At 42.8% G+C, this 22,438-nt stretch overlaps 1 protein-coding gene and 1 pseudogene across 1 annotated transcript in view; one reads left to right on the forward strand and one right to left on the reverse strand.

The window, feature by feature from the left end:
- Positions 1 to 22,438, reverse strand: part of Fam19a4 (family with sequence similarity 19 member A4, C-C motif chemokine like) — a 192,553-nt gene that overhangs the window by 167,789 nt on the left and 2,326 nt on the right. The window contains exon 2 of the mRNA XM_012514351.1: positions 21,738 to 21,853. Within this exon, the coding sequence (XP_012369805.1) occupies positions 21,738 to 21,853 (116 nt within the window). The remainder of the gene's footprint in view (positions 1 to 21,737; positions 21,854 to 22,438) is intronic.
- LOC101575276 lies at positions 10,955 to 17,031 on the forward strand (annotated as a pseudogene).

Consider the following 22,438-nt stretch of genomic DNA (forward strand, 5'->3'; position numbering starts at 1 on the left):
AGAGAGAGAGAGAGAGAGAGAGAGAGAGAGAGAGAGAGAGAGAGAGAGAGAGATTAACCTATATAAGTCACATAGCCAGCCTGGATAGAACCATTGCTTAAATACCAGCAAGTTTGATTCCAGAACCCAAATTCTTAACTATTGTGCTATAAAATGACAAAGGCAGCTGAAACTTGAAATAAAGTCTTCTAGTTATTTCTATCTACAGTCAAAATTCTCAAACTCAGTTACTTATACTTCAGGGTCAAAGGGATTAGCCAAAATTGGGGAAGTGACCCATTGGAGAGAGAAAGAATGAAAAATGCCCATCGCCAAGGGTGGGGAGAGACAGAACTAAAACAACCAGTGTTTCCCAAAATCTGGATGTTTTTTCATGCAAAACTGTGATTTTTTCAAGCAGTGATTCTAATTCAAAAAATAGTTCTTAAATATAATCATAAACATAATCTAAGCCAAATAAAAAACCTCTACAGGCCGAATCACTTGCTGGCCAAGCTGAGACTGCTTCAAGCCAATCATTAAACAAATTTGGGATGGAAAGAAACATCTCACTGGCAACAAATAATCGACAGTATACACATTTCATTGCTAGCATGTGCTTGAGCAGCTGTGAAAAACTTGAAGCTCCCCCTTCCCCAGAGACAGTGAACCTGTTTTTTAATTCATATCTTTGGCTGAGAAGTTTTCCTTTGGTCAGGTAGAAAATGACCTTGCTATTTCTATTTATTATTTAACAGAACTCAGTCTCAAAATCCCTGTCATAATCCATAATAAAACAGAGAACAAAACTTAATCGGCTGTAAATGTACAGTAGTTAGCATTCACCGCAAAATGCTAATAATATTTCCAGAATGCCATTTCTCTTCCTGGCCTTTTGACCAAGCTGGTTAATGGGCTGAGTCTCGGGAAATAATGGAAATAATTTAGGCTAAGAACTTCCCAGCCATGCATCAACCTTGAAATGAACTGCGCCCACCGGGAAGGCAGCGCCAAGGCCAGGGCCCCCCGAGCTGGTCTGTCAGGAAAGGTGCATCAGCCAGCAGGCTTGAGGAGCTCTCGTCAGAGCAGAAGCCCCCAGTTCAACACAGGTAGCAAATATCTACCACTCGTGTGCTTGCCATCATGTTTTCCTAGGCAAAGACTACAAAATTAAAATTTTATGCCTAGTTGGTATGTAGGATGCTTGAATCCTGCACTTGTAAAGAATTTTCTAAATGATAGAGGGAAATCCAGCTGAATTTATCCAGCATAGGTAACTAACCTGATATACACCTGAGCTATGACCCTAAACTCACTGTAAAATGGAAATTATTTTCCAAAATATTTGCCCTAAAAGTTCTTTGTTCCAAAGAAGAAATCTTGGGCACAGCTGTGGGAGCTGTGAAGAGTAAAGGCCCCTACAGTTGCCCATCTATTGTTTCCTAACATTAAATCTGCATCCTCCCCATGACTCAGAAATCCCTCTCACCTATATATTACAGGACAATTTGTAAAGAGGTCCACATAGGAATGTATCTGTGGATGATGCTACGGGTTAGATCTAAAAGGTGCCCCAGAGCCAGGCGTGGTGGTGCACATCTGTAATCCCAGCAGTCCAGAGGCTAAAGCAGGAGAATTGCGGCAAGCTTGAGGCTAGCTGGGGCTACAAGGTGAGTTCAAGGCCAGCATGAACTGTATAGTGAGACTCTGCCTCAAAAATACAAAAAGAAATAAAATGTTCCCCAGTGGGCCATGGTGGTGTGCACCTGTAATCCCAGCACTGAAGAGACTGAGGCAGGAAGATTGCCTTGAGTTTGAGGCCAGCATGGGCTATAGAGTAAGACTCTATCTATCTATCTATCTATCTATGAATGAAATGTCACCCAAGGGCCGGCTAGATAGCTCAACAGATTAAAGCACCTGCTTAGGCAGAGAACAGAAACTGAGGTTCAATCCCAGCATGTCATGCCAGCCTCACCCCCAGGGTGCGCTGAGATGGTGATTGAGACTGGGTGTGGTGGTACGTGCTTATAATTCCAATGTTTGGGAGGCTGAAAACAGGATCTCTGCAAAATATATATATTTTTTCACCCAAATGTCTCAGGTGTTCAGGGTAGAGCTTTGGAAGTGACTGGGTCATGGGAGAGGAGCTATACTCACCGGGAGATATACTCACCAGGAGATTAATCCCTTGCTGAGCTCAGAGCTAAATGTGCAGGCAGGAGGAGGAACTTGGCCACTGGGCCATACCATCAGACACTGCACCTCCCTCCCTGGCTCCTGCCTGCTCCGCCTGCTTCCTGGCTGCCATGGGTGAGCCCCTCCCTCCTGCTATGCTCTCCCACTGTTCCATTTCTGCATTGGAGTCAATGAATAACTGATGAAACCCTTTGAAGCCATGAGCCAAACTCAATCTCTCCTCCTTTGTTTCAGGTATTGGGTATTTTGTGACAGCAACAGGAAAATGATTCATACAAATGATGACCTATACTTTGTTACTGCTGTTGTGGCTGATGAAAGAAGTTGACGCTATCTAAGTGTTCAACACTATGGAATAAATAAGTAACCTCTTTGGAGCAGTACCCTAGACCAAACTCAGGGAAGCCTTCACACTCATATGTTTAAAAGTTGAGATGAGAGGCCATACAAAAATGTACTTTGGGGGTCAGGGATGTAGCTCAGCAGTATAAGCACCTTCCTGGCAAGCACAAGGTCCTGAGTGTGATCCCCAGTACCACCAAAAAAAAAAAAAAAAAAGATGTATTTCAGAGAGAAAACATCTTATTACATTCACTATTCATTTATTCAGTTAGTTTACAAAAACAAACAATTTTTCCAGGTACCGTCTGAAATAAAAACAACACACCTATGTCTACTGTTTAGAATCTCCTGCCCTGGAATGAAGACAGGGTCAGATGATTTTGACACCCAATCATGAAGTCTACAAAAGTTGTGTGCACCCGTGCAGGACAATACCCAGGGTACCAGCTATGCCAGAGGACATGCTTCCTGACAGTCATGAGGGAACCCAGCTCCACACCCTCAGAGAAAATACCACAGCCCTGCAAGCTTTCAAGCACACTTCCTTCCCATCTACAATGGGGAAAAATGGGTGTACAGCACCCACAGATCATCAAGCTGCCTGGGGCCTGCCCTTGAATTCCCACCTGCTGCAAATGCAGGCTGAGCAAACAGGTGTGAGTACTGGAGGTCAGATCCACTGGACACAGGTTGGGGCAGGGGACATTGCCACAAAACATTTACAAACAAACCCAACTTGCCCAGGTGCAAGCTCCAAGTCTGCACAGTACAACATCCTGCACCTGGCCAGGTGTGGCAGCACACTGCTGGGACCCTAGCACTCTGGAAAGCTGAGCCAAGAGCACTACAAATTCCAAGTTTGAGTCCAGCTAGATTTCAAGTCAATCTAGCAACTTAGTGAGATTCTGTCTCAAAAATGTTTAAAAACTGCACCCCTGCCTGTGACGAACCAGCTTTTCCTCTGCTGCCTTTCTGCAGCTGCCCCATGTGTATTCTCCACCATGATGCTGAGGTCAAGACAAAGCAGATTCCTAAGGCATCATCACAACACTTCATTGGGATGATACTGTTCTAGTGAGGCCATCAGTTGCCTGAGTCACCAGCATCTCCACTTACCATGTTTCGAGACTGCCAGGGGCAGATGGGCTAGGACAAGCTATAAACACAGAAAGTCTGCATTTTCTTTAATGCCAAAATGAAACCTACCAAGTTCTCAGACACATGATATGAATGTGTAAAATATAATTCATGGGATAGAATAAGAATTAGTTACAATGAAGTACTTCAAGTTGAGAACTCAATTTGTAAATGCCACTTATCGAGTGTGTGTGTGTGTGTGTGTGTGCGCATGTGTGTGTGCGTGCGTGCGCGCTGCTATAGTGTGGATACCTCACACTGGTCCTCACAACAATATTACTTTTTATACTAATTCACCATCTTCTGAAGATGTTCTTGAGGGTTTTCATATAATAAGACAGTAAGATGGAGTCGAGCTCTACTTCTTCATTGTACTTGCTACAAATCTAAGGTATAGTCAAATATATGGTAAACATTTAAATAGTTCAAAAATTTATTATAGTAAAAGACACACTGCCTATAATCCCTTTCAAAAGTCCCACTCACTTTGAACATGTATCCCACCATTCCTGCCACTTTCTGAAGCAGTTTTGGAAGTCCTCATTTGTGGGTGTCTTTATCTACCCTGTCATGGCTGCCTCGCTCAATATCCTGGATCAATTCAAAACATCTACCTTTCATGGTCACTTTGACTTTAGAGAAGATCCAGAGTCACATAATGCCAGATCCAGTGAACAAGGTGGACAAGGACGTTTCCCAATATCCTATGAGCCCATCTTCCCACTGGATGGCACTCAGCAGCAGCCTTCACTATATTTTTTAACCACCACCTTATAAAGACACATAGAAAAGAAGAGCCCATAACTGCTTCAGAAAGAAACAAAAACAATAGGATACACATGCCTGAGGTAAGGAGAATATCTGAAGGGAGTTCATGACAGTGCATCTTTTCCTTTAATAACTTTCATTTGTACTTAAACGTTCACTGTATGCATCACTGCATCTAGCATCACGCACCTTGAGTGATGAGCAGCAGGATCAGGTGGGGAGAGGCCTGCAGTCGTGGCCTAGGAGGGGTAAAGTCACTGAACCTCTTTGGGTGGATCCATCTAAGCCAGCTGGCTTCTCAGTGCTTCTAAAATGACCAGTGGCCACACTGGCTGACCAGTTCATTACATCATAACCTCATTAAGTCTCAAAGATGAGTTGAGCCTTAGCTGGAGGTCATTAAGCTGAAGGCTTCCTAGCTAAGAGGAGTAAGAAAACATGCTACTAATAAGAATGAAATTCACAGTGGAGCTCCAAGCAGACAGTACTTACATGATTAGTAGTAAAAAAGTCAAGTACTTTTAGGTCAGTTTGTATTTTTCCTATCAAATGCCATCAAAACATGCTTGATGCATGAGATAGTTTTGATTATTTGGACTGAGATGGATAAGGACACTTTATGAAGCTACTCCACCTGCAGTAGTCCAAAAGCTACATGCTGGGGACTTATCCATGCATCTAGCTTTTCTGTTTTGCAGCTGTAGAAATTGAAGGTGAAGGAGTGAGTGATATGTCACAGACAGCTCCACTAGTTACTGCCCAATCTGGAAGAAAAGCATCTCCTGGTTTTCCAACTGATGTTCCTCTCATGGTTCAGATTAAAGTATTCCTGTCTGAGAGGCTGTTTTATTATTTTTAATTTTTATGAGTAAATGTTTGCCAACACAATGGGTCTATTCATAGAAGGATGGTGGTACTGAGACATAGTGTGATTCCCACTCTCAGATCCCCTTCTCATCTCCACAAATTCTACCTGCCTGCTTCCTATCATCTTTCTTTCATTTTGTTCTTTATTTATATTTTGGGTTGTTTCAAATAAAAGAAATCTTGTGGTATTTAACCTTCTGTGTCTGGTCTGGCTAACCTAGCACCATGGACTCGAGGTGCATGCCGTCCCACCAATGGTTAACACTGTCCTTCTTTCTTGGTAACATTTTCTGTCTTTGTGGCTTGGTTGCCCTCCACTGGCTATAGATCCATTTATTTTCACCCACTCATCTGTTGAGGAGCATGCAGGCCATTTCCAAGATCTAGCTATTAAGAGGTGTGCTGCTATTAACACACATATGCATGCGGCACTATAGTATGAGCTTAGTCATCTCCCCGTTACTGAGCTGTAATGTCCATAGCCACAACGGGTTTTGGAGTTTTCAGTCCAAAGTCATGCGGCTCCAAGGCAGGGCCACATGGCAGAGGAGAAAGCACTCGTGGCACAGCAGTGGGAAGCACAGAGAGATCAAGGGAGGAGGAGGGAGCGAGAGCGAGGCCTCCGGGCCACGCCCACAGTGACGCACCTCCTCCCCGGGGTTCCCCTCCCGGCATCACATTTAGCTATAAACTCATCAGCAGACCAAGTATACTGACGGGTGTCACACATCTGTGATCCAGTCACACGCCCCCTAAGCTCCACCTGTCAGTGCAAAAGGCCTTGGGGGATATCTAGATACATATATCACTCAAGATATCTTTAATTACTCCAGGAAGATGCCCAGAAGAGCATAGCTAGGTCAAATAGAGTTTCTATTTCTAGATTTTTAAGAACTGATTAACTCAAACTGATGTAGATATACTAATTTAATTTAAAATGTCTAGCTCATTTTAAAATAAATCTATTACTTTATTAATTTCAAGAATTCACATTGACTTTACCTAGATAACAAGAGAATTTATAATAAATAAAAATTTTAACTATTAAAAATATATTGGGCCAAGGAGATAGCTTAATGACACAAGCACCCCTCTGGCAAATGCAAGATCCTTGGTTTGATCCTTGGTACCAAAAATAAAAATAAAAAATGAATAAAAATATATTAACTGCATCATACACAAAAATTAACTCTAAATCAATCCTAGAACTCAATGTAAAGTCCAATATTGAAAAATATCTTCAAGAAAAAAAAAAGAAGAGTAGGGGAGATGGTTCAGTAGAATAAGTGCTTCCCTGGCAAGTGCAAGGGCCTGAGTTCAATCCCCAGTTCCCTTCCAACAAAAAAAGGAAAAAAAAAAAGGAAAGAAAGAAAGAAAAAGAAATCTTTCTGACCTTTGGTTATAAATAAGTATTTCCAAGATACCAACAACACAATACATTTTTAAGCAGCAAATTGATATATTAAATTTCACCAAAACAAAATAACTTCTATACTCTAAAAGATAGAATTAAAAGGATAATAAGCCACAGACTGGAAGAAAATATTAGCAACATTAGTACTTGATAAGGCAATTATATCACGAATATATAAAGAGCTATCAAAAAATGAATAAAAAAATAAAGCGCTATCAAAATTCTATATGAAGGAATAACTCAATAAAAACTACAAACAATTTCAATAGTTCAGGAAGACAGGCAGGTGGCAAAAGAGCAAATAGACAAGACGCATTATTAATCATCAAGGAAATACAAATAAAGCCTGAACTGTGATACCATTATATACCTATTAAAATGGCTACAGTTAGAAATACAGACCATAGTCAGGGCCTGGAAAAAATTTACAAATTAGAACATTCATTCACCGATGAGCACGTGTTTGTACAATCACTGTGGAAATAAATTTGACAGTTTCCTTAAAAGCTAACCACACACCTACCATATGAGCCAGGCCTTCTAACTCCTAGCTACCCAGGAGAAACAGAATACAGGTCTATACAAATGCTCATACAGCATGTTACAGCAGCTTTATTTGTAACACCCCAAACTGGAAAATCTCCAAATGTCTATCAACAAGTCATTATATAAATGATGTGTGGCATAAAATGAATATTATCACACATCTAAAAGAAACAAGCTAATCTGTCAACCTAAAACTTTTAATTAAAAGCAAACTTTTAATTAAGAAGGTCAAGAAAAAATTTTTTCTATGTATTTAGTACTGGGCCTACAGAGTCTTACTACACAGATCAGACTCACAGTGATCCTCCTGTTTTCAGCCTCCCAAGCACCAGGATTACAAGCCACACCCAGTCTTCAGTGGGCCCTGGGGGCAGGGCTGGCACGGCATGTGGTACTGGGGATCGAACCCCGGTCTCTGCGCTTTGCCTAAGCAGGCTCTTTAGTCTGTTGAGCTATCTGGCCGGCCCAAGAAAAAAGCTAGTGATACACGTAGCAACATAGGTGAGCCATAAAATAATCGTGTAGAAAGAAACAGACAAAAAGAGTATATACTGTCCATTTCTATTGTATCAGACTCAAGCTCATCCCTAACAGCCATGTGTTAGTGAACTTTCCAGGACTTTAACAAACACCTGAGATTGTCGGTTTGCTAGGAGAAAGGGCTCCTTGTTCTCAGCCTATGATCAGTCAGTCCCAGCACTCCATGGCACTTCAAGGGAAGGGTTCACAGAGGAACAAAATCATTCAACTTCTGGCAGGGTGGTAGAGGGGAAGAAGTTTCTGGAGTTCACTGTCAGCTTCAAGGGTCTGTTCCCAGTGACCTACAGACCCTCACTCGGCACCACCTCCTCAAACCATTGAGCTTGGGTCAAGCCTTTAACATGGGGGCCTTGGGGGAACCCTTGGGGCCCAAACCATAGCAGATGTGTGGTTGCCTAATGCAGGTGTGGAAGAGGGAAGAGGGATGGATCACAAAGGAATGCTACTTTGGGGCAGGATATGACCATCATGTGGGGCTGGCCAAATAGCTCAGTGGATTAAAGTACCTGCAAACAGGCACAGGGGCTGGGGGTTCAATCCCCAGGCCTGCTGTGCCCGCCCTGCCCCTGGGGCGCAATTGATAATGGACGTGGTGGCATGCGTCTGTAATCCCAGCTCTTGGGAGGCTGTAAACAGGGGGATCACTACAGTCCAATCTACTAGTGAGACCCTTCCCTAAAATACAAAATAATAATAATAATAATAACCATCATGTGATCATGATAACGGCTTCACAGGAGCATGCACACATTAAAATGTATCAAATTATACACTTTTAAATATATGCAGAGTACTTTGTTAATTATACCTCATTTAAACTGTTAAAAAAAAGTGCATTTAGTTCCAGTCATAACATTAAATCAGGGCTGGGGAAATGGCTCAGTAGAATAAGCGCTTTCCTGGCAAGCTCAAGGGTCTGAGTTCAATTCCTGGTTCCACAATAATAATAATAATAATATTAAATCATTTACCTTATCTCATTTCACCTCCCCAAAACATGCTGTAATACGTGACACTGTTACACCCATTTTCAGGAACAAGAAACTGAGGCTCAGAAAGACAAAATAACTTTCCTCTGGGTCACTTGGGTGGGACTTCAAAAAGGCATGAGCATTTCTTTTTGTTAAATGCTTCCCAAACCATCTGACAATTTTTTAAGATAAATTCAACAGCTGTTGGGTAAATATATTTATGCTACATATTTATTTGTTTAGCAAATCTCTTTTTCAGAGACAGTACATGGGTAAATATCAGACTTATCATTTCAGGATCATCACAAATTCTGAAGTTAATAGGGTTCAAATTCAGGTTTCAATGACACACTGAAACCACCCAGTTCTGTTATGCCATAAATCTACAAACTACAAGTCCAGCTCATCAGGGAACAAATTCAAAATCAGAACAATGTATGGTGAAGAGAAAGATTAATGCACTTCAGCCCACCTGGAGAAACCAAGAGCTATGATACTTGCATCTTTGGGACAAGATAAACACACGCACATGTGCTCACACGCACACACGAACAGCCTGGATAACCCCACAGTGTGGATCCAGCCATTCTGTGGATGCTTCCAGTGCCTCGATAGGATCTTAAAAGCAAACCAATTAGAACAGCAGTACCCATCAGCTTCTCTTTCTCTCTTTACATATGGGCCTTGTTTCCTATGGACTATATAGTTGCCTAGCAAATGCTCAAATACAGAGACTGTCCCTCACTAGTACTCACTCTCCTCTACTGTTTCGTGCTTACTTGAAAGGCACATGACCCCCAGACTCCAACGGCAGAAGGCAGAAAACAACATGTTCACTTGTTCCCTTCGTTCCCTCCCACCCAATTAGGCTTATTTACAAAGATCCTCTCTTAAGAAATGCCTTTCACCATCCCTCGCGAAGGCTTCCTGAATTAGAAATACACTTATCCAAAGCAAATGGGACTTCTCAAAGTCTAACTGTGTTTGTTCAGGGAGAAGACAGAGACCTTGACTTTGTACTCCAAGTTCAACGTGTCCAATCCCCCCTCCCCAAGTCCTGATTGCTGGTATTTAGTTCCAGCCCCTGAGCACTAGCTATGCAATATCATCGCTGACCTCTGGAAAATGACCTGCTGCCAACAACACTGTGGATATTCATTTATTTCAGTTCATGCTTGTGTTATATTTTTCCTGAAACACATTTCTCTATTGTTTCTATCTCTAGCATTAGGATCCCATTACTTTCTCCACAACAGGTAAGAAACAAGAAATCAGAGCTCAGTTGGAGCTCAGTTGACATACCCACTGCCTCCAGGCGCCACTAGCTTTGCTTACCTTGGTGACAGCTATCTGCTTCAGACACTTCCTAAACACAAGCACAGATGGCATTAGAAGTTCCACGGCTTGAAACTGCTGCAAACACAACCAACTCTCACAACAATCAGTCTTTTTAAATATGTTTTGAAAGGCCTCTTCAATAGTACTATTTCTAGCACACTATTCTGAGACCACCATATGGGCTAAAATATTTAAAACACCCCAGCAACACCTAGAAAACAGAAAGACTTCATTTTCCTGTGTCCCATCTCTACTCTTCCTATTTCATTTTACAAATGATGGTACTTTCCTTGTATGGAACAAAAACTTCTGATTTCTTTGTAGAGCACTGACATACTGACAAGATACTGACCCCTGGGTTTTTGTTTCAAATGGGTTTAAGAGTGCAGCTTGAAAGAAAGAGTAAGGTTTTTCTTCAAAATAGGGAAAATATTCTAACTACTCAGAGAGCTCTTCCAACACCTTAGCCTGTGCTGCTTCAGAGACACACACAGGGAAGAGAAGAAAAGCCCACTCTGACAAGGAGGTCAGCTGGAAGTTCAGGGCAGGAACCCAAACGCTTTCCTCCTGCATTGCTACAGCCTTCCGTCCCATGGAGAAGGGCTAAAGCAGGTTCATTTATTGGGTATTTTGCAATGCTGACCTTGCCAATAGCTCTGGGACTTTAACTTGCAGCAGAGAAGATCAAAACTATGTGAATATTAACATTTCCTTTCCCTTCTTATTAAACACTTAGATTATGATGAGCCTGTCAAGATAGCACTGGAAAGAAACAATGTGGGGACAAGGGAGGTCAGTGGAATCTCTTGCAAAAAAAGCTGTTGGCATCCACAAGTGGCCCTGCCAGTGAAACATGAGTAAGGATTTTCACAGTCCTCCTGAAGAGGTGGAGATGGAGGGCACCTGTAAGGGAGTGTGGAAACTTATCAGGCTAACCAACCGTGTCAACTACAATTGAAGCCCACACACCCATCACCACTTAGGTCAGATCATAGCTTGGCAAGAGCTGGGATCAAGCTTCCTTTTTTCCTTTTCTTGTTCTGGATCAGTGGTTCTTATCTTTGGCTACAGATCCGAATGACCACTGTACCAATACAGCTGCTACCTAACGTGGTCACCAGGGCTTCCCCTTGCAAGATTCAGAGGCACTACAGCTGTGGGGAGGCCTCAGTTATCTTTAGTGTCAAAGCTGCCCAGGGAAAGGTGAGGTGAGCCCCATCATCACCAAACACAGGCTTTTTAAACCACGTCAGCATGCTTTCTTTTTTGTTCACACAACAGAGTAAGTTAGAGCGGAGCTACCCATGTAGGCAAGTGTCTCTACATTCAAGAAAGCAGCCATTTGTAAAGTGTGAGAGGAGCAAGAAGACAGGGAAACCTGTGGGAGGAATCATCCTACGCTGTCTCCAAGTTCACTCCAGTGAGCAAATGCCCATCACCGGTCAAACTAGGTGTCTTGAAGCGGAGCTGAACGGCAGACATTAGTACCCACGTGTGTGTCACATTCTACTCCAAATTATTTTCCTACTTCCCTTTCTTTAAAAATATAGTCTTGCAGAAAAATGTTCACCTTCTGCTGAAAAATAGTTCAACAGAAAACACAATCACCTTCTGTTTCCTTATGACTTGGTGTGATAAATCCCACCTACCTACCCCTTTTCCTAAAATTAGGGGCCATGGGGTGGGGGACACAAAAGGAAATAAAACATAAAAGAAATCAAGTGGAAAAAGGGAAAGAAAGCGGTGTCTTCTGTAGCTGATCCATGAAAAGACAGACAACTTGTAAATCTAATCTGAAAATAACGTTCAGCCCTGATTCCTCAGCTGCAGCTCCTTACTCCAACAGGCTCAAGGTGCTTCTGGCTACTGAGTGCTTCAAATGCATCTACAGCCAGATGTTTAAATGATGCTAATTTAAATGCACTGAGTTAAATAAAACACATTAGTAAAATTAATTTCACCTGTTTCTTTTTACTTTTTAACATAGCTACAAAACATTCAAAATTACTTGTATTACTATTTGGCAATTCTAAGCTTTGCCTACCCCCTAGTGTCAAAACTTAGGCAATACAGGAAAATCATATTTCAAAACTATCTGTATCTAATTTAGCCTGAGCAGTGAAATCAGCAGCTTGCACACCCAGCTTCATCATTTCCAACAGTAATGCATGACATTCAGTCCTCACTCAAAAAACACCCTGCAGAAGTTACATTCCCTGTTCAATTCCTGTCTTTCAAAAATAGAGGTTACTTAAGAAAATCAGGCGGCAGTGAACAGAAACAGAAGCCCAAACATGAAAGTAACAATTTTCAAAGAACTTCTCCTAAATTAGAAACAACACAAAGCACCAAAACCCAAAAGCTCAGACAGCATATTTTGTATTATGGATAACAGAAAAAAACAATGGAAAAACTCAATCTCCATAATTCAAACAATACAAAACTTCAATGAAATGGAACATTTCGAAGGAAAAGGCGGGTCTCCCAAAAGTAATTTGCAACTTTAAACCCTTCCCAGCTACACGCCATTCGCAGCCCTTTCCAGGCAGGAATGATCTGACAGCTCATTACTCCTCACGAGAATATTCTTTTTTATTATCCTCATATTACAGAAGAGGAGACTGAGTCCCTGAGAGGACCAACAACTCACCCACACACAGAAAGAGGACAGGTCCAAACCTGAGGCTGCCACTTCTGGCCTGCCATAAGAAAGCCCTCAGCCTCCATGGCGCTGCGCCTCAGCTGCAAGCTCCCAAGCGCAGCAACAGCTCCAACTTTCACAGCCCTTCACACTTAAGCAGTTACTAATCTGTAGGGCATGCCCTCTGCAGCAGGAAAGGGCTTTCAGCACCCCTGAGTTTAATGAAAGTTTTCTCTCCATGCCAGAAGCTTGGTGTTCATAAAGTACCTCTAAACCCTCAAATCCCAAAAGTACTGACTGCACCCTCCTCAAGTTAGGGATGGCATGCAGCCACTTTTTGAGAGTGGCTTTTCAGACCCCTTCCCTCTAGATGCTACTAAATTGGAAAGCAGCTTCCGTGCATGGGTGTCTACTACGTGCTTGATGCTCCATCTGCTTTTCTTGAGACACCCCGGTCAGTCCACATAAGTTAGGCATACACTCACACTTCACTATTATGGATGATGACACAGGTTCAGAGAGGTGAAGTGGCCTGTTTCAGGTCACACAGGCAGGGAGGGGATTATGCTCACCTCTAGGTCCCAAGCAGTGCGTTTCCTCTGTGCACCACCTCTGGGGGCTTTTGTAGACTGACACCAATAAGGTGTTTTGTTTGTTTGTTGTTGTTTGAGGCACCAGGGATTGAACTCAGGACCTTGCACTTGCCAGGCAAGCACTTATTCTACTGAACTATCTCCCCAGCCCCCAGTAAGGTTTAAAAGTCACCAGGCACCACAGCATTTGGTGAGTCAGCCCAGTTCCAGACACGCTTAAATGGCATTATTAAAATAAAACCCACAATTCAGGAGCATCCAAGCTCCCGACACTCTCAGCTCCACCAAAAGAGCAGCACAGCAATCTCCAAAGAAGAAAATCTAACTGTTAAACTGTCCAAATAGTCCCAGGCATAGATCTTGGCAATGGAGAGTGCTTTAGGTCCCAACCTCATCCTGTCTGCCCTGGATGACACTTTCAGAAACATCCAGACACCATTAATTCTACAACATTTCCCGTTTCTTTTTTTTTTTCCCTGTCATATTATTTTCTATTTTTTAAATAATTTTATTGAGAAACAAATAGTAGCAAGACAGTTTCAAAATTGATTAGTAAGACAGTTCCGATTATTAATACATTGCATATTGTTGTCTTCTTAATGGTTATTCATAGTACAAGATGCAGACATGATATTCTGTCCACAAACACTATTGATACAAATCTTTCTATTGATTGAATTAAGAGAAAGTAGCTGTATATCTATCCTATTTTGAATATACAGATACAAAATAATCCTTCATTTGTATCCCCTTTTTTTGTTTAGTTTTGTCAGATAAGGGTATTCCATTGCGATTTAAATATTGTAGGTGCATGAATTCAGCAAAATATTCCACTATAGTCCAGTAGTCCATAATAGTAGTGGGTTATCCGTAGGACTGGCAATGTCAGAAGTTGTTTACTTGAGCCTTTTACAGCTCAGCCTATTTTTTTAACTTATATATCAGGACAGTTTATTTATTTATCTATTTTAAATTAATTTTATTGAGAAACAGATAGCAATGAGACAGTTTCAAAACCGATTAATAGGACAGCCTCAACAATTAATACATTGCATATTCCTATCTTCTTAGTGATTATTCATAGCACAAGATGTAGACATGACATCCTGCCCAAATACTATTAGTACAAATCTTTCTTCTCATTGAATTAAGAGCAAGTAGCTGTATATGTATCCTAACTATTTTGTATATACAAATATAAAATGGTCCTTCCTTTGTATCCCCCTTTTTATTTAGTTTTGTTAGAGATGGGCATTCCATTGCCATTTAAATATTGTAGGTGCGTGAATTCAGCAAAGTAATCCAATATAGTCCAGTAGTCCATAATAGTAGTGGGTTATCCACAGGACTGGCAATGTCAGAAGTTGTTGACTTGAGCCTTTTACAACTCAGAATATTAATATGGCTTTCCTTTTTATATTTTGTTTTTATACTTTTCTGCTGGATGGTTAACACCAAGATAAAGCAAGACATATAACAAGAAATGTAACTTTCGTATCTGACAAGGTCAGTCAAGTACCCTCAGGATTTATCCTGTGACCCTGTACCGCAGTTTGCACATCCTTTGTCAGTGTCAGCCATGTGGATGAGTCATAGCCACTGCTTGATGAATTGCTCTCTGTGAAAGCCTGAGAGAACGCCTTCTCTCCATGTAACTCTCCCTAGGTACATTGTACATCATCAATCACGTTGCTATTTGGCCCCATAATCTCCTTGATCAGGAAATTTGGGACACAACTGAGTTACATGATGTTACAGTACAGGTTCTTTTATGTCCTGAGTCTTCACTGACCTTGAAAGGCTAGGGCCAAAATGTTGGCTGTCCTTGCAGCCCTTCTTCTTCTCCAATTTCTGGGCTGCAAACTTAGGTTGTTAACCCTCCAGGAGAGAAGCTTATTATTACCCTACAATATATTCAGTTGGGTTTAACCTCCTTATCTCTCTGCATTTCCCATTTCTAACACTACTTTCCAGCCAGCCATCTTCCCATTGTTCTGTGTTTGCTGCCCTCTTGTGGAAAGTGGTGTCACTCACAAGGCAAAAAAAAGGAAATAAAGAAAGAAAAGAAAAAGCACAAATTATTGATGAGGACACAATAAAGACAACTCTGGCTTTCCTTCAGAAGAAACGATCTGCCAGTGTGACCCCTTCACCTATTCCATGGCTTGAGGATACAGAAGATCCATACTCAGTCTCTTGCTCCATTATTGTGGCAAAAAGAACTCTAAACAAAAGTTGAAAACAGACCATCCAGAAGCAAGGCCAGGCTCCTTCTCAAGGCTCCATCTTCATTTCACCTGTGTCCACTCCAGCCTCTACCATATCCATAACGGTGACCCAGAAGTCCTACAAGGTGTCCACCTCCAGCCCCCAGCCTTCAGCAGCCTCTCCTGAGCCAGCGGGCCTGCTTCCCACATCAGCTTCTCCAGCTTCTCCTGAATGGGTAGTGGCGGCAGCTTCAGGGGTGGCCTGGAGCTGGGTGGCTATGGTGGGACTGGTGGTGTGGGGAGCATCATGGCCGTCCAAGTGAACCAGAGCCTGCTGAACCCCCTGAACCTGGAGGTGGACCCCAACATCCAGGCAGTGTGTATTCAGGAGGAACAGATCAAGAACCTCAACAACAAATTCTCCTCCTTCACTGATAAGGTTTGGTTTCTGGAGCAGCAGAATAAGATGCTGGAGACCAAGTGGAGCCTCCTGCAGCAGCAGAAGACATCCCGGAGTAACATGGACAACATGCTCGAAAGCTACATCAACAACCTCCGGGGGCAGCTGGACACACTGAATCAGGAGAAACTGAAGCTGGAGGCGGAGCTTGGCAATATGCAGGGGCTGGTGGAGGACTTCAAGAATAAATATGAAGATGGGATCAACAAGTGTACAGACATGGAGGATGCATTTGTCCTCATCAAGAAGGATGTGGATGAAGCTTACATGAACAAGGTGGAGCTTGAGTCACGCCTGGAAGGGCTGACTGACGAGATCAACTTCCTCAGGAAGAGAGATACATGAGCTGCTGTTTCAGATCTTGGATACATCTGTGATGCTGTCCATGGACAACAGCCGCTCCCTGGACCTGGACAGCATCATTGCTGAGGTAAAGGCCCAGTACAAGGAGATCGCCAACCGCAGCCAGGCCAAGGCCAAGAGCATATACCAGATCAAATGTGAGGAGTTGCAGACTCAGGCTTGGAAGCACAAGGAAGACTCCCACCACATGAAGTCCAAGATCTCTGAGATAAACCGCAGCATCAGCCACCTGCAGGCAGAGATTGAGGCCCTCAAATGCCAGAAAGCATCCCTGGAGGCTGCCATCACTGATGCCAAGCAGCATGGGGAGATGGCCATTAAGGATGCCAATGCCAAGCTGGCCAAGCTGGAGGCTGCCCTGCAGAAGGCCAAGCAGGACATGGCCTGACAGCTGTGCAAGTACCAGGAGCTCATGAACATCAAGCTGGCCCTGGACATTGAGATTGCCACCTACCACAAGCTGCTGGAGGGCAAGGAGAACAGGCTGGAGGCTGGGATGCAGAACTTGGGCATCCACATGAAGACCACCAGTGACTATGCGGGAATGGTGAGCTCACCCTATGGGAGCCTCCAAAGCCCTGCACCAAGTCTGCTGTGGTAGTGAAGAAGATCGAGACCCGTGACAGGAAGCTGATGTCTGTAATCTCTGATGTCCTGCTCAAGTGAATGGACGACAGCAGCTTCTCCCAGCCTGCACCTCTCCCAAGGCTGCCAGAGATCCCATGGGGAGACAGCTATACAAGGGAGCATTGGGAGCAAGAGACCCACGTCAGGCTCAGCTTAGTGCTCAGTCCACCCTTGGGGGGACATTACTGCCTGGGGTACCTCTTCTTGCCTGTGCCCACCACCAAAACCCAATTCAATTGTCTTCCAAAATAAAGCCTGGTTTTGCCACCTGAAAAAAAAAAAGTTGAAAGCAAAGGATTCCTGTCAGCCATCATGTGAATATTAAGAAACATTTGTTTTGTTTTTAATGTTTGAGCTAAATTTGAATTTTTAATCCATAATTAACACCACTCATCTCCCAAAGTTGGTGGTAGGCACCCACCTTCTTCCCCTCTGTCTCTATCTTGGCCAGCTATGTAGGACAGGGTTATAAAATATCTCCTTATTTATACACAATGATCAGCCACCACTCTGCCACGATAAGCACTTAGAAGCATCCAGCAAACTTCTAACTCCAGGGTTCCTGAAGCCACAGTTCCTCTGATAGCAGGTACTAACAGAGCCATAGGGCTTGTGTCCAGGGCCTTCCTGGACACTAATGCATGAGCTTCAGTGCGTCATTCTTTGCATTTCGCTCCATTGTCAGGGTGCCTGCAACACCCCGCAGAGTAGCTTCTCACTCTGCTCCCTCAGTTCTCTCTCCATTAACTGAGCACCAGACTGAAAAGAAAACACGATGTGGCCACTGCAAGGATCTTGCACTTTCTTCTCCTGGTGGTCAGGAGAGAAAATTTATAGTATAGCATGGGATAGCTTAGGCAGTGGGAAAAGAGCACAAAGATGGGCCAAATCTTCCAGCCCTCCCAGTCACAAAATCTTTCACAAATCAGCAAGTAAATGATGAATAAGACCAAAACAATGGATAACTGGCAAAATAGTCCAAAGAAAAGCAAATACAAATAATCCATCAACATATTAAGTCTTTAGTCAAAAAGAGGTGTGTCACACCTACCAGACAACAGATTTTATGGTTTTATTAACAAAATATTAAAACTTTATAATATTCAAAGTTGAAGAGGGTATGAGAAAACAGGAATAATCATTCTCATTACTGTTGTAGAAATCTAAATAGCTCCAACAATTCTACAGGACATCTGGCATTCTCGAAATAGGAAATGCAAGGTGTCAGAGATGACAGGGTGGTCAAATGTTCAGCTCTTCTTCCCGGGCCCACAGCTAGACTGTGTTTCCCAGGTTGCTTTGCAGTTGAGTGGAGTCACAAGGAAGCATTGGCCAATGGCAAGGCAGAACAGCCTCAGCTAAATCTGTCTCATTAGCACTGTCCAGGTGAAACCTCCCACAGTTGTTCCCCTCCTCACCTCAGCTGGCTGGAATGGAGATGATACCACATCACCCTTGAAAACCAAATGATGAAAAGGACAAAGCTACCGTCCAGCATGGTTTATGAAGAGACCTAGCAGCAGAGACCATTCGGCTCACCAATCTAGCCATCCAATGCTCATGAGCAAGAAACGAGACTTGCTTCTGTTGGAGCCTGTGTGGTCTGTTTGCTACAGCAACTGGTCTACTCCCACTAACCCACTAGCATACACTGTAACTTGGAAGTTTCACCAGGGGAAAATTCTCTGAAGAGAAGATGTATGTAATTGTACAAGTTTAATAACAAACTAACCAAACTTGGAATGATCGAAGAATTTATGGTATAATCATCCAATAGATTACCATGCAATCTTAGAGTAACAGAGATCTGTGAGTATCCAATGAAAAGACTTCTACACTCTGTCATTAAATGGGAACTGGGATCTGGGGGTGGTTATGAAAAACGGTACATAGTAACATACAAACATACTGGCATCCACATTCTTCTTTCCTAGGAAGACAGCCAAGAAAAAGTTAAAAGGATGTAACTTTCGTAATTGTCTGTATTACTTGGAATTTTTACCACCAAAGGGAGACTATAGAACTTTTCAAATAGTAACAAATTGTTATGGTTTGTACTTAAATACCCTCCCAAATCCTCATGTGGCTAGAGAGATAGCTCCACAATTTAAGTGCTTGCCTGGCAAGCGCAAGGACCAGAGTTCAATCCCTGGTATCGCGTGCTATGCTGGCTCCAGAACACCAGGTGTGCCGTGCCAGCCCTGAAACCAGGTATGGTGGTGCACACCTGTAATCTCAGTGCTGGGGAGGCTGAGACAGGAGTATCACTGAGTCTGAACTGCATAGCAAGACCCTGAATCAAATAAATAAATAATTTTTTAAAAGTGTCCAAAACCTCATCTGCTGATAATGGTGCTTTTCTGAGCTGATTGTGTTTAGGTATATGATACTGGGATTAAGAGTGTATGATATAAAATTAGTCCACTGATTGTAATTAGTATAGTTTTGGGTATGCCTGAATGGATTTACTAAGGACAGAAGCCCCACCCCAGATGTGGATGGCACCTCCCAGAAGGCTTATAGCCTGGGATGGAATAAAAGGGAAAGGAAGGCTTGCTGTTTGCTGTTTGCTGTCTTCTGCCTGCCACACCATGAACTGTTTCTCCTCTGTGATGCCCTTCTGCCATGCCACTCTACCTCAGAGCTAGCTGACTATGAATTGAAAACTCTACAAACTGAGTGTTGAAATGAAACTTTTCTCCTTTAACTTGTGGGTGTGAGAAAAGTAACTAAGATACAAATAGCCAAAAAAATCAGCCTATTATATATATATATATATATATTTCTTTAGCACCCAGTCCATCCTAGGCATCAGGAGCACAATTTCCAGCCTGGCAGGATGACTCAGGGATCCTCACTCTAGCAGGTGTGCTGTACTCTAGTTGGGCAAAGGACACCCACAAAGATGGCCCAGGAGGTAGCACACATCTTCAGTTAAAAAGAGAGCCCCTGGGAGCCACTCTGCCCTGACTCCCCTAATGGCTGGTAAGATGTGGAGTAATAGGCATTTAAATTCCAAAGATGAAGGAAGAGGAATCCACAACAGCACAAAGAGAAACTGAACTGCAGGCCCTGTGTGCTGAGAAGCCAAAGGAAGTTGTCTAGCAAGCCACAACTTTCACTTCTTTTGCTCTGATCCCTCACCATCCCTGACATATGCTGAACTTCCAGTGATATGAAAGACACCATCATCCTTTCTTAGGTACACAATGCATCTTAATTTAGATCTTGCCACAGAGTTCTACCTTCCCAAATTCAGAGTTACATACAAAATAGCAACTGTCACACAGACAAAAATGGGAAGTTTAGTCATGTCCTTAATTTCCTTCAAGTTTTAAGCATTCTGTGATATAACCACTCCAGCATGGCTCCAGAAAACCTGCAATCTGCTGCTGATAAGAGGCCCTACTGAAATGATTTGCATGCTGACTAGCCCGACAGACTCCTAACCTCCTTGCAGGAAGAGAGATGTGTATTAAACAGATAAGCCTAATGACTTCAAACACTCTGTCCTCCTGCACAAACTCATGAAAAGGCACACCACACAGTCATCAGGTAGTTGTGGGCTCTCCAAGGCAGCCACACGCTACTTATTTGATACTGATCTGCTGCAACTTCAATCATTATTTTTTTCATCTTCTTCTAACTGTTGCTTGAGGAGGGAAAATTGAAATGTCAGAGATTTAAGAAATTACCTTGAGTCTAAAATTAGAGTTGTCCTTAACACACTAAAGTAAGGAAGTAGAGCATGACTTGCTATATACTTAGAGGTAGGGCTACTGCATGAACGTTTCCACACACAAAGGCCTTTAGAGAGGGGACTTACATGGGACATGGAAGCAATTTTGTGACAATGAAGCTGTTCTGGCACCACCACAGCAAGTTACCACAGCAGAGCCAGAAATGATTTGGCTGAGTCTGCTGACCAGTGGGAATTATTCAGGAAAACAATTCTCTGAGGATTTCCAAATCTGGGTCACTTTTAATAGAGATGTCACAAATGAGAGGAGAAGTACAAGATACTCTCATTGATTCTCTCTCTTTTCTGTCTCTCTCTCTCTCTCTCTCTCTCTCTCTCTATCACACACACATACACACACACACACACACACACACACACACACTTCATTACCAAAGCCTTGGGTTGAAGAAAAAAGGTAATACGTACATATATGAGTTTCACTAGAAATTGCTAAAATAACCACAAATACAACTTTCCTTGTAGGGTCCATGCAAACGCTTGCACTGCTTTTTCTTTCCCTTTTGTTTTGTTTTGCTTTGTTTTTGTATTTTATCATTCATTCAGCATCTTTTCTCTATCATAGAAAGGCATTAAGTCATCTGAAAGTGTCTCTCACTCTCACCTTGTGTGAGGTCTATCAGTGCGCATGCTCTACCTTCTCCAGTGCTTAAAGGACAGTGCCTGCCACTACCTACATGCACACAGTGTACTGCTGGCTTTCTGTCATTCTTTGAGAAAAAGCACACAAAAATTGAAGTGTTCCCAGGAAAAGAAAAGTCTAAAAAACACCCCTGAAGACATCCTGATAACATGGCAGAAGCAGCACTATTCAAGAACCAAACCATTCAGTCCGGCTCCTCACTCTATGGTGCCGTCTGCTTCCTCTGGTTTACTCACAGCACAGCCCCTCAGTAAGCTGCCTGTGTCTAAAATGTGGACTCTGACATCGGAAAGGGCTTTGTTAATTGATCTCAGCAGAGCATAATGAGCATCCAGGGCTTACCTGCATGTCCTCGGAGGTGCTGGCTGGAGGCGGACATCAGCTTACAGCACACCATTAACACGTAGGCCAAGAAGACCCAGTGTGACAGCAGCACTGACTTGGCACAGGCTCTCATTCTAGGGGGAAAACATGGCACGAGTCAGTGAGGACCGTGCAAGCCCCTCCCAGGAGCAGGGAGCAGGTATGGGAGACCCGTGGCCTCGACGTCTGCTCCCCAACGAAAACCAAAGGCCAATCAAACTTAAATTGGAATTGAGCAGTAACTCAATTTTCAATGGCCACCTTTTATAATGAAGGACTTTCCAGGCCAGCAGCACACCTCAGTGAATTTATGACTCTACACGGCAAACTCAAGTTTCCCTGCTACAATATGGGGTTAAATCTACTTCCTATCATGAACTTCAAAAGGTACACACTTAGAACTGGGTTCAGACAAAACACACATGGTTTCCACTTCTAAAAGAATTCACCAGCCTTTTGCACATGAGCATCCTGGCTCCATTGGCTGGATAGGACTAGAGGTAAAACTCACAGTTCGCTGAAACAATCTCAGATTTGGGGGGCAGAGGGAATAAGAGAATAAACTCAGTCTTACTTAGACAGACAGCATCAAACAGTTAAGCTAAGACAATTCAGCTCACAGTGTGGTTGCATGGTCTATTCAAAAACAAGTGTAGTAACTGGGAAATATAAAAAATGCA

Source organism: Octodon degus, unplaced genomic scaffold, assembly GCF_000260255.1.
Source record: "Octodon degus isolate 3935 unplaced genomic scaffold, OctDeg1.0 scaffold00030, whole genome shotgun sequence".
NCBI classification, from domain to species: domain Eukaryota; kingdom Metazoa; phylum Chordata; class Mammalia; order Rodentia; family Octodontidae; genus Octodon; species Octodon degus.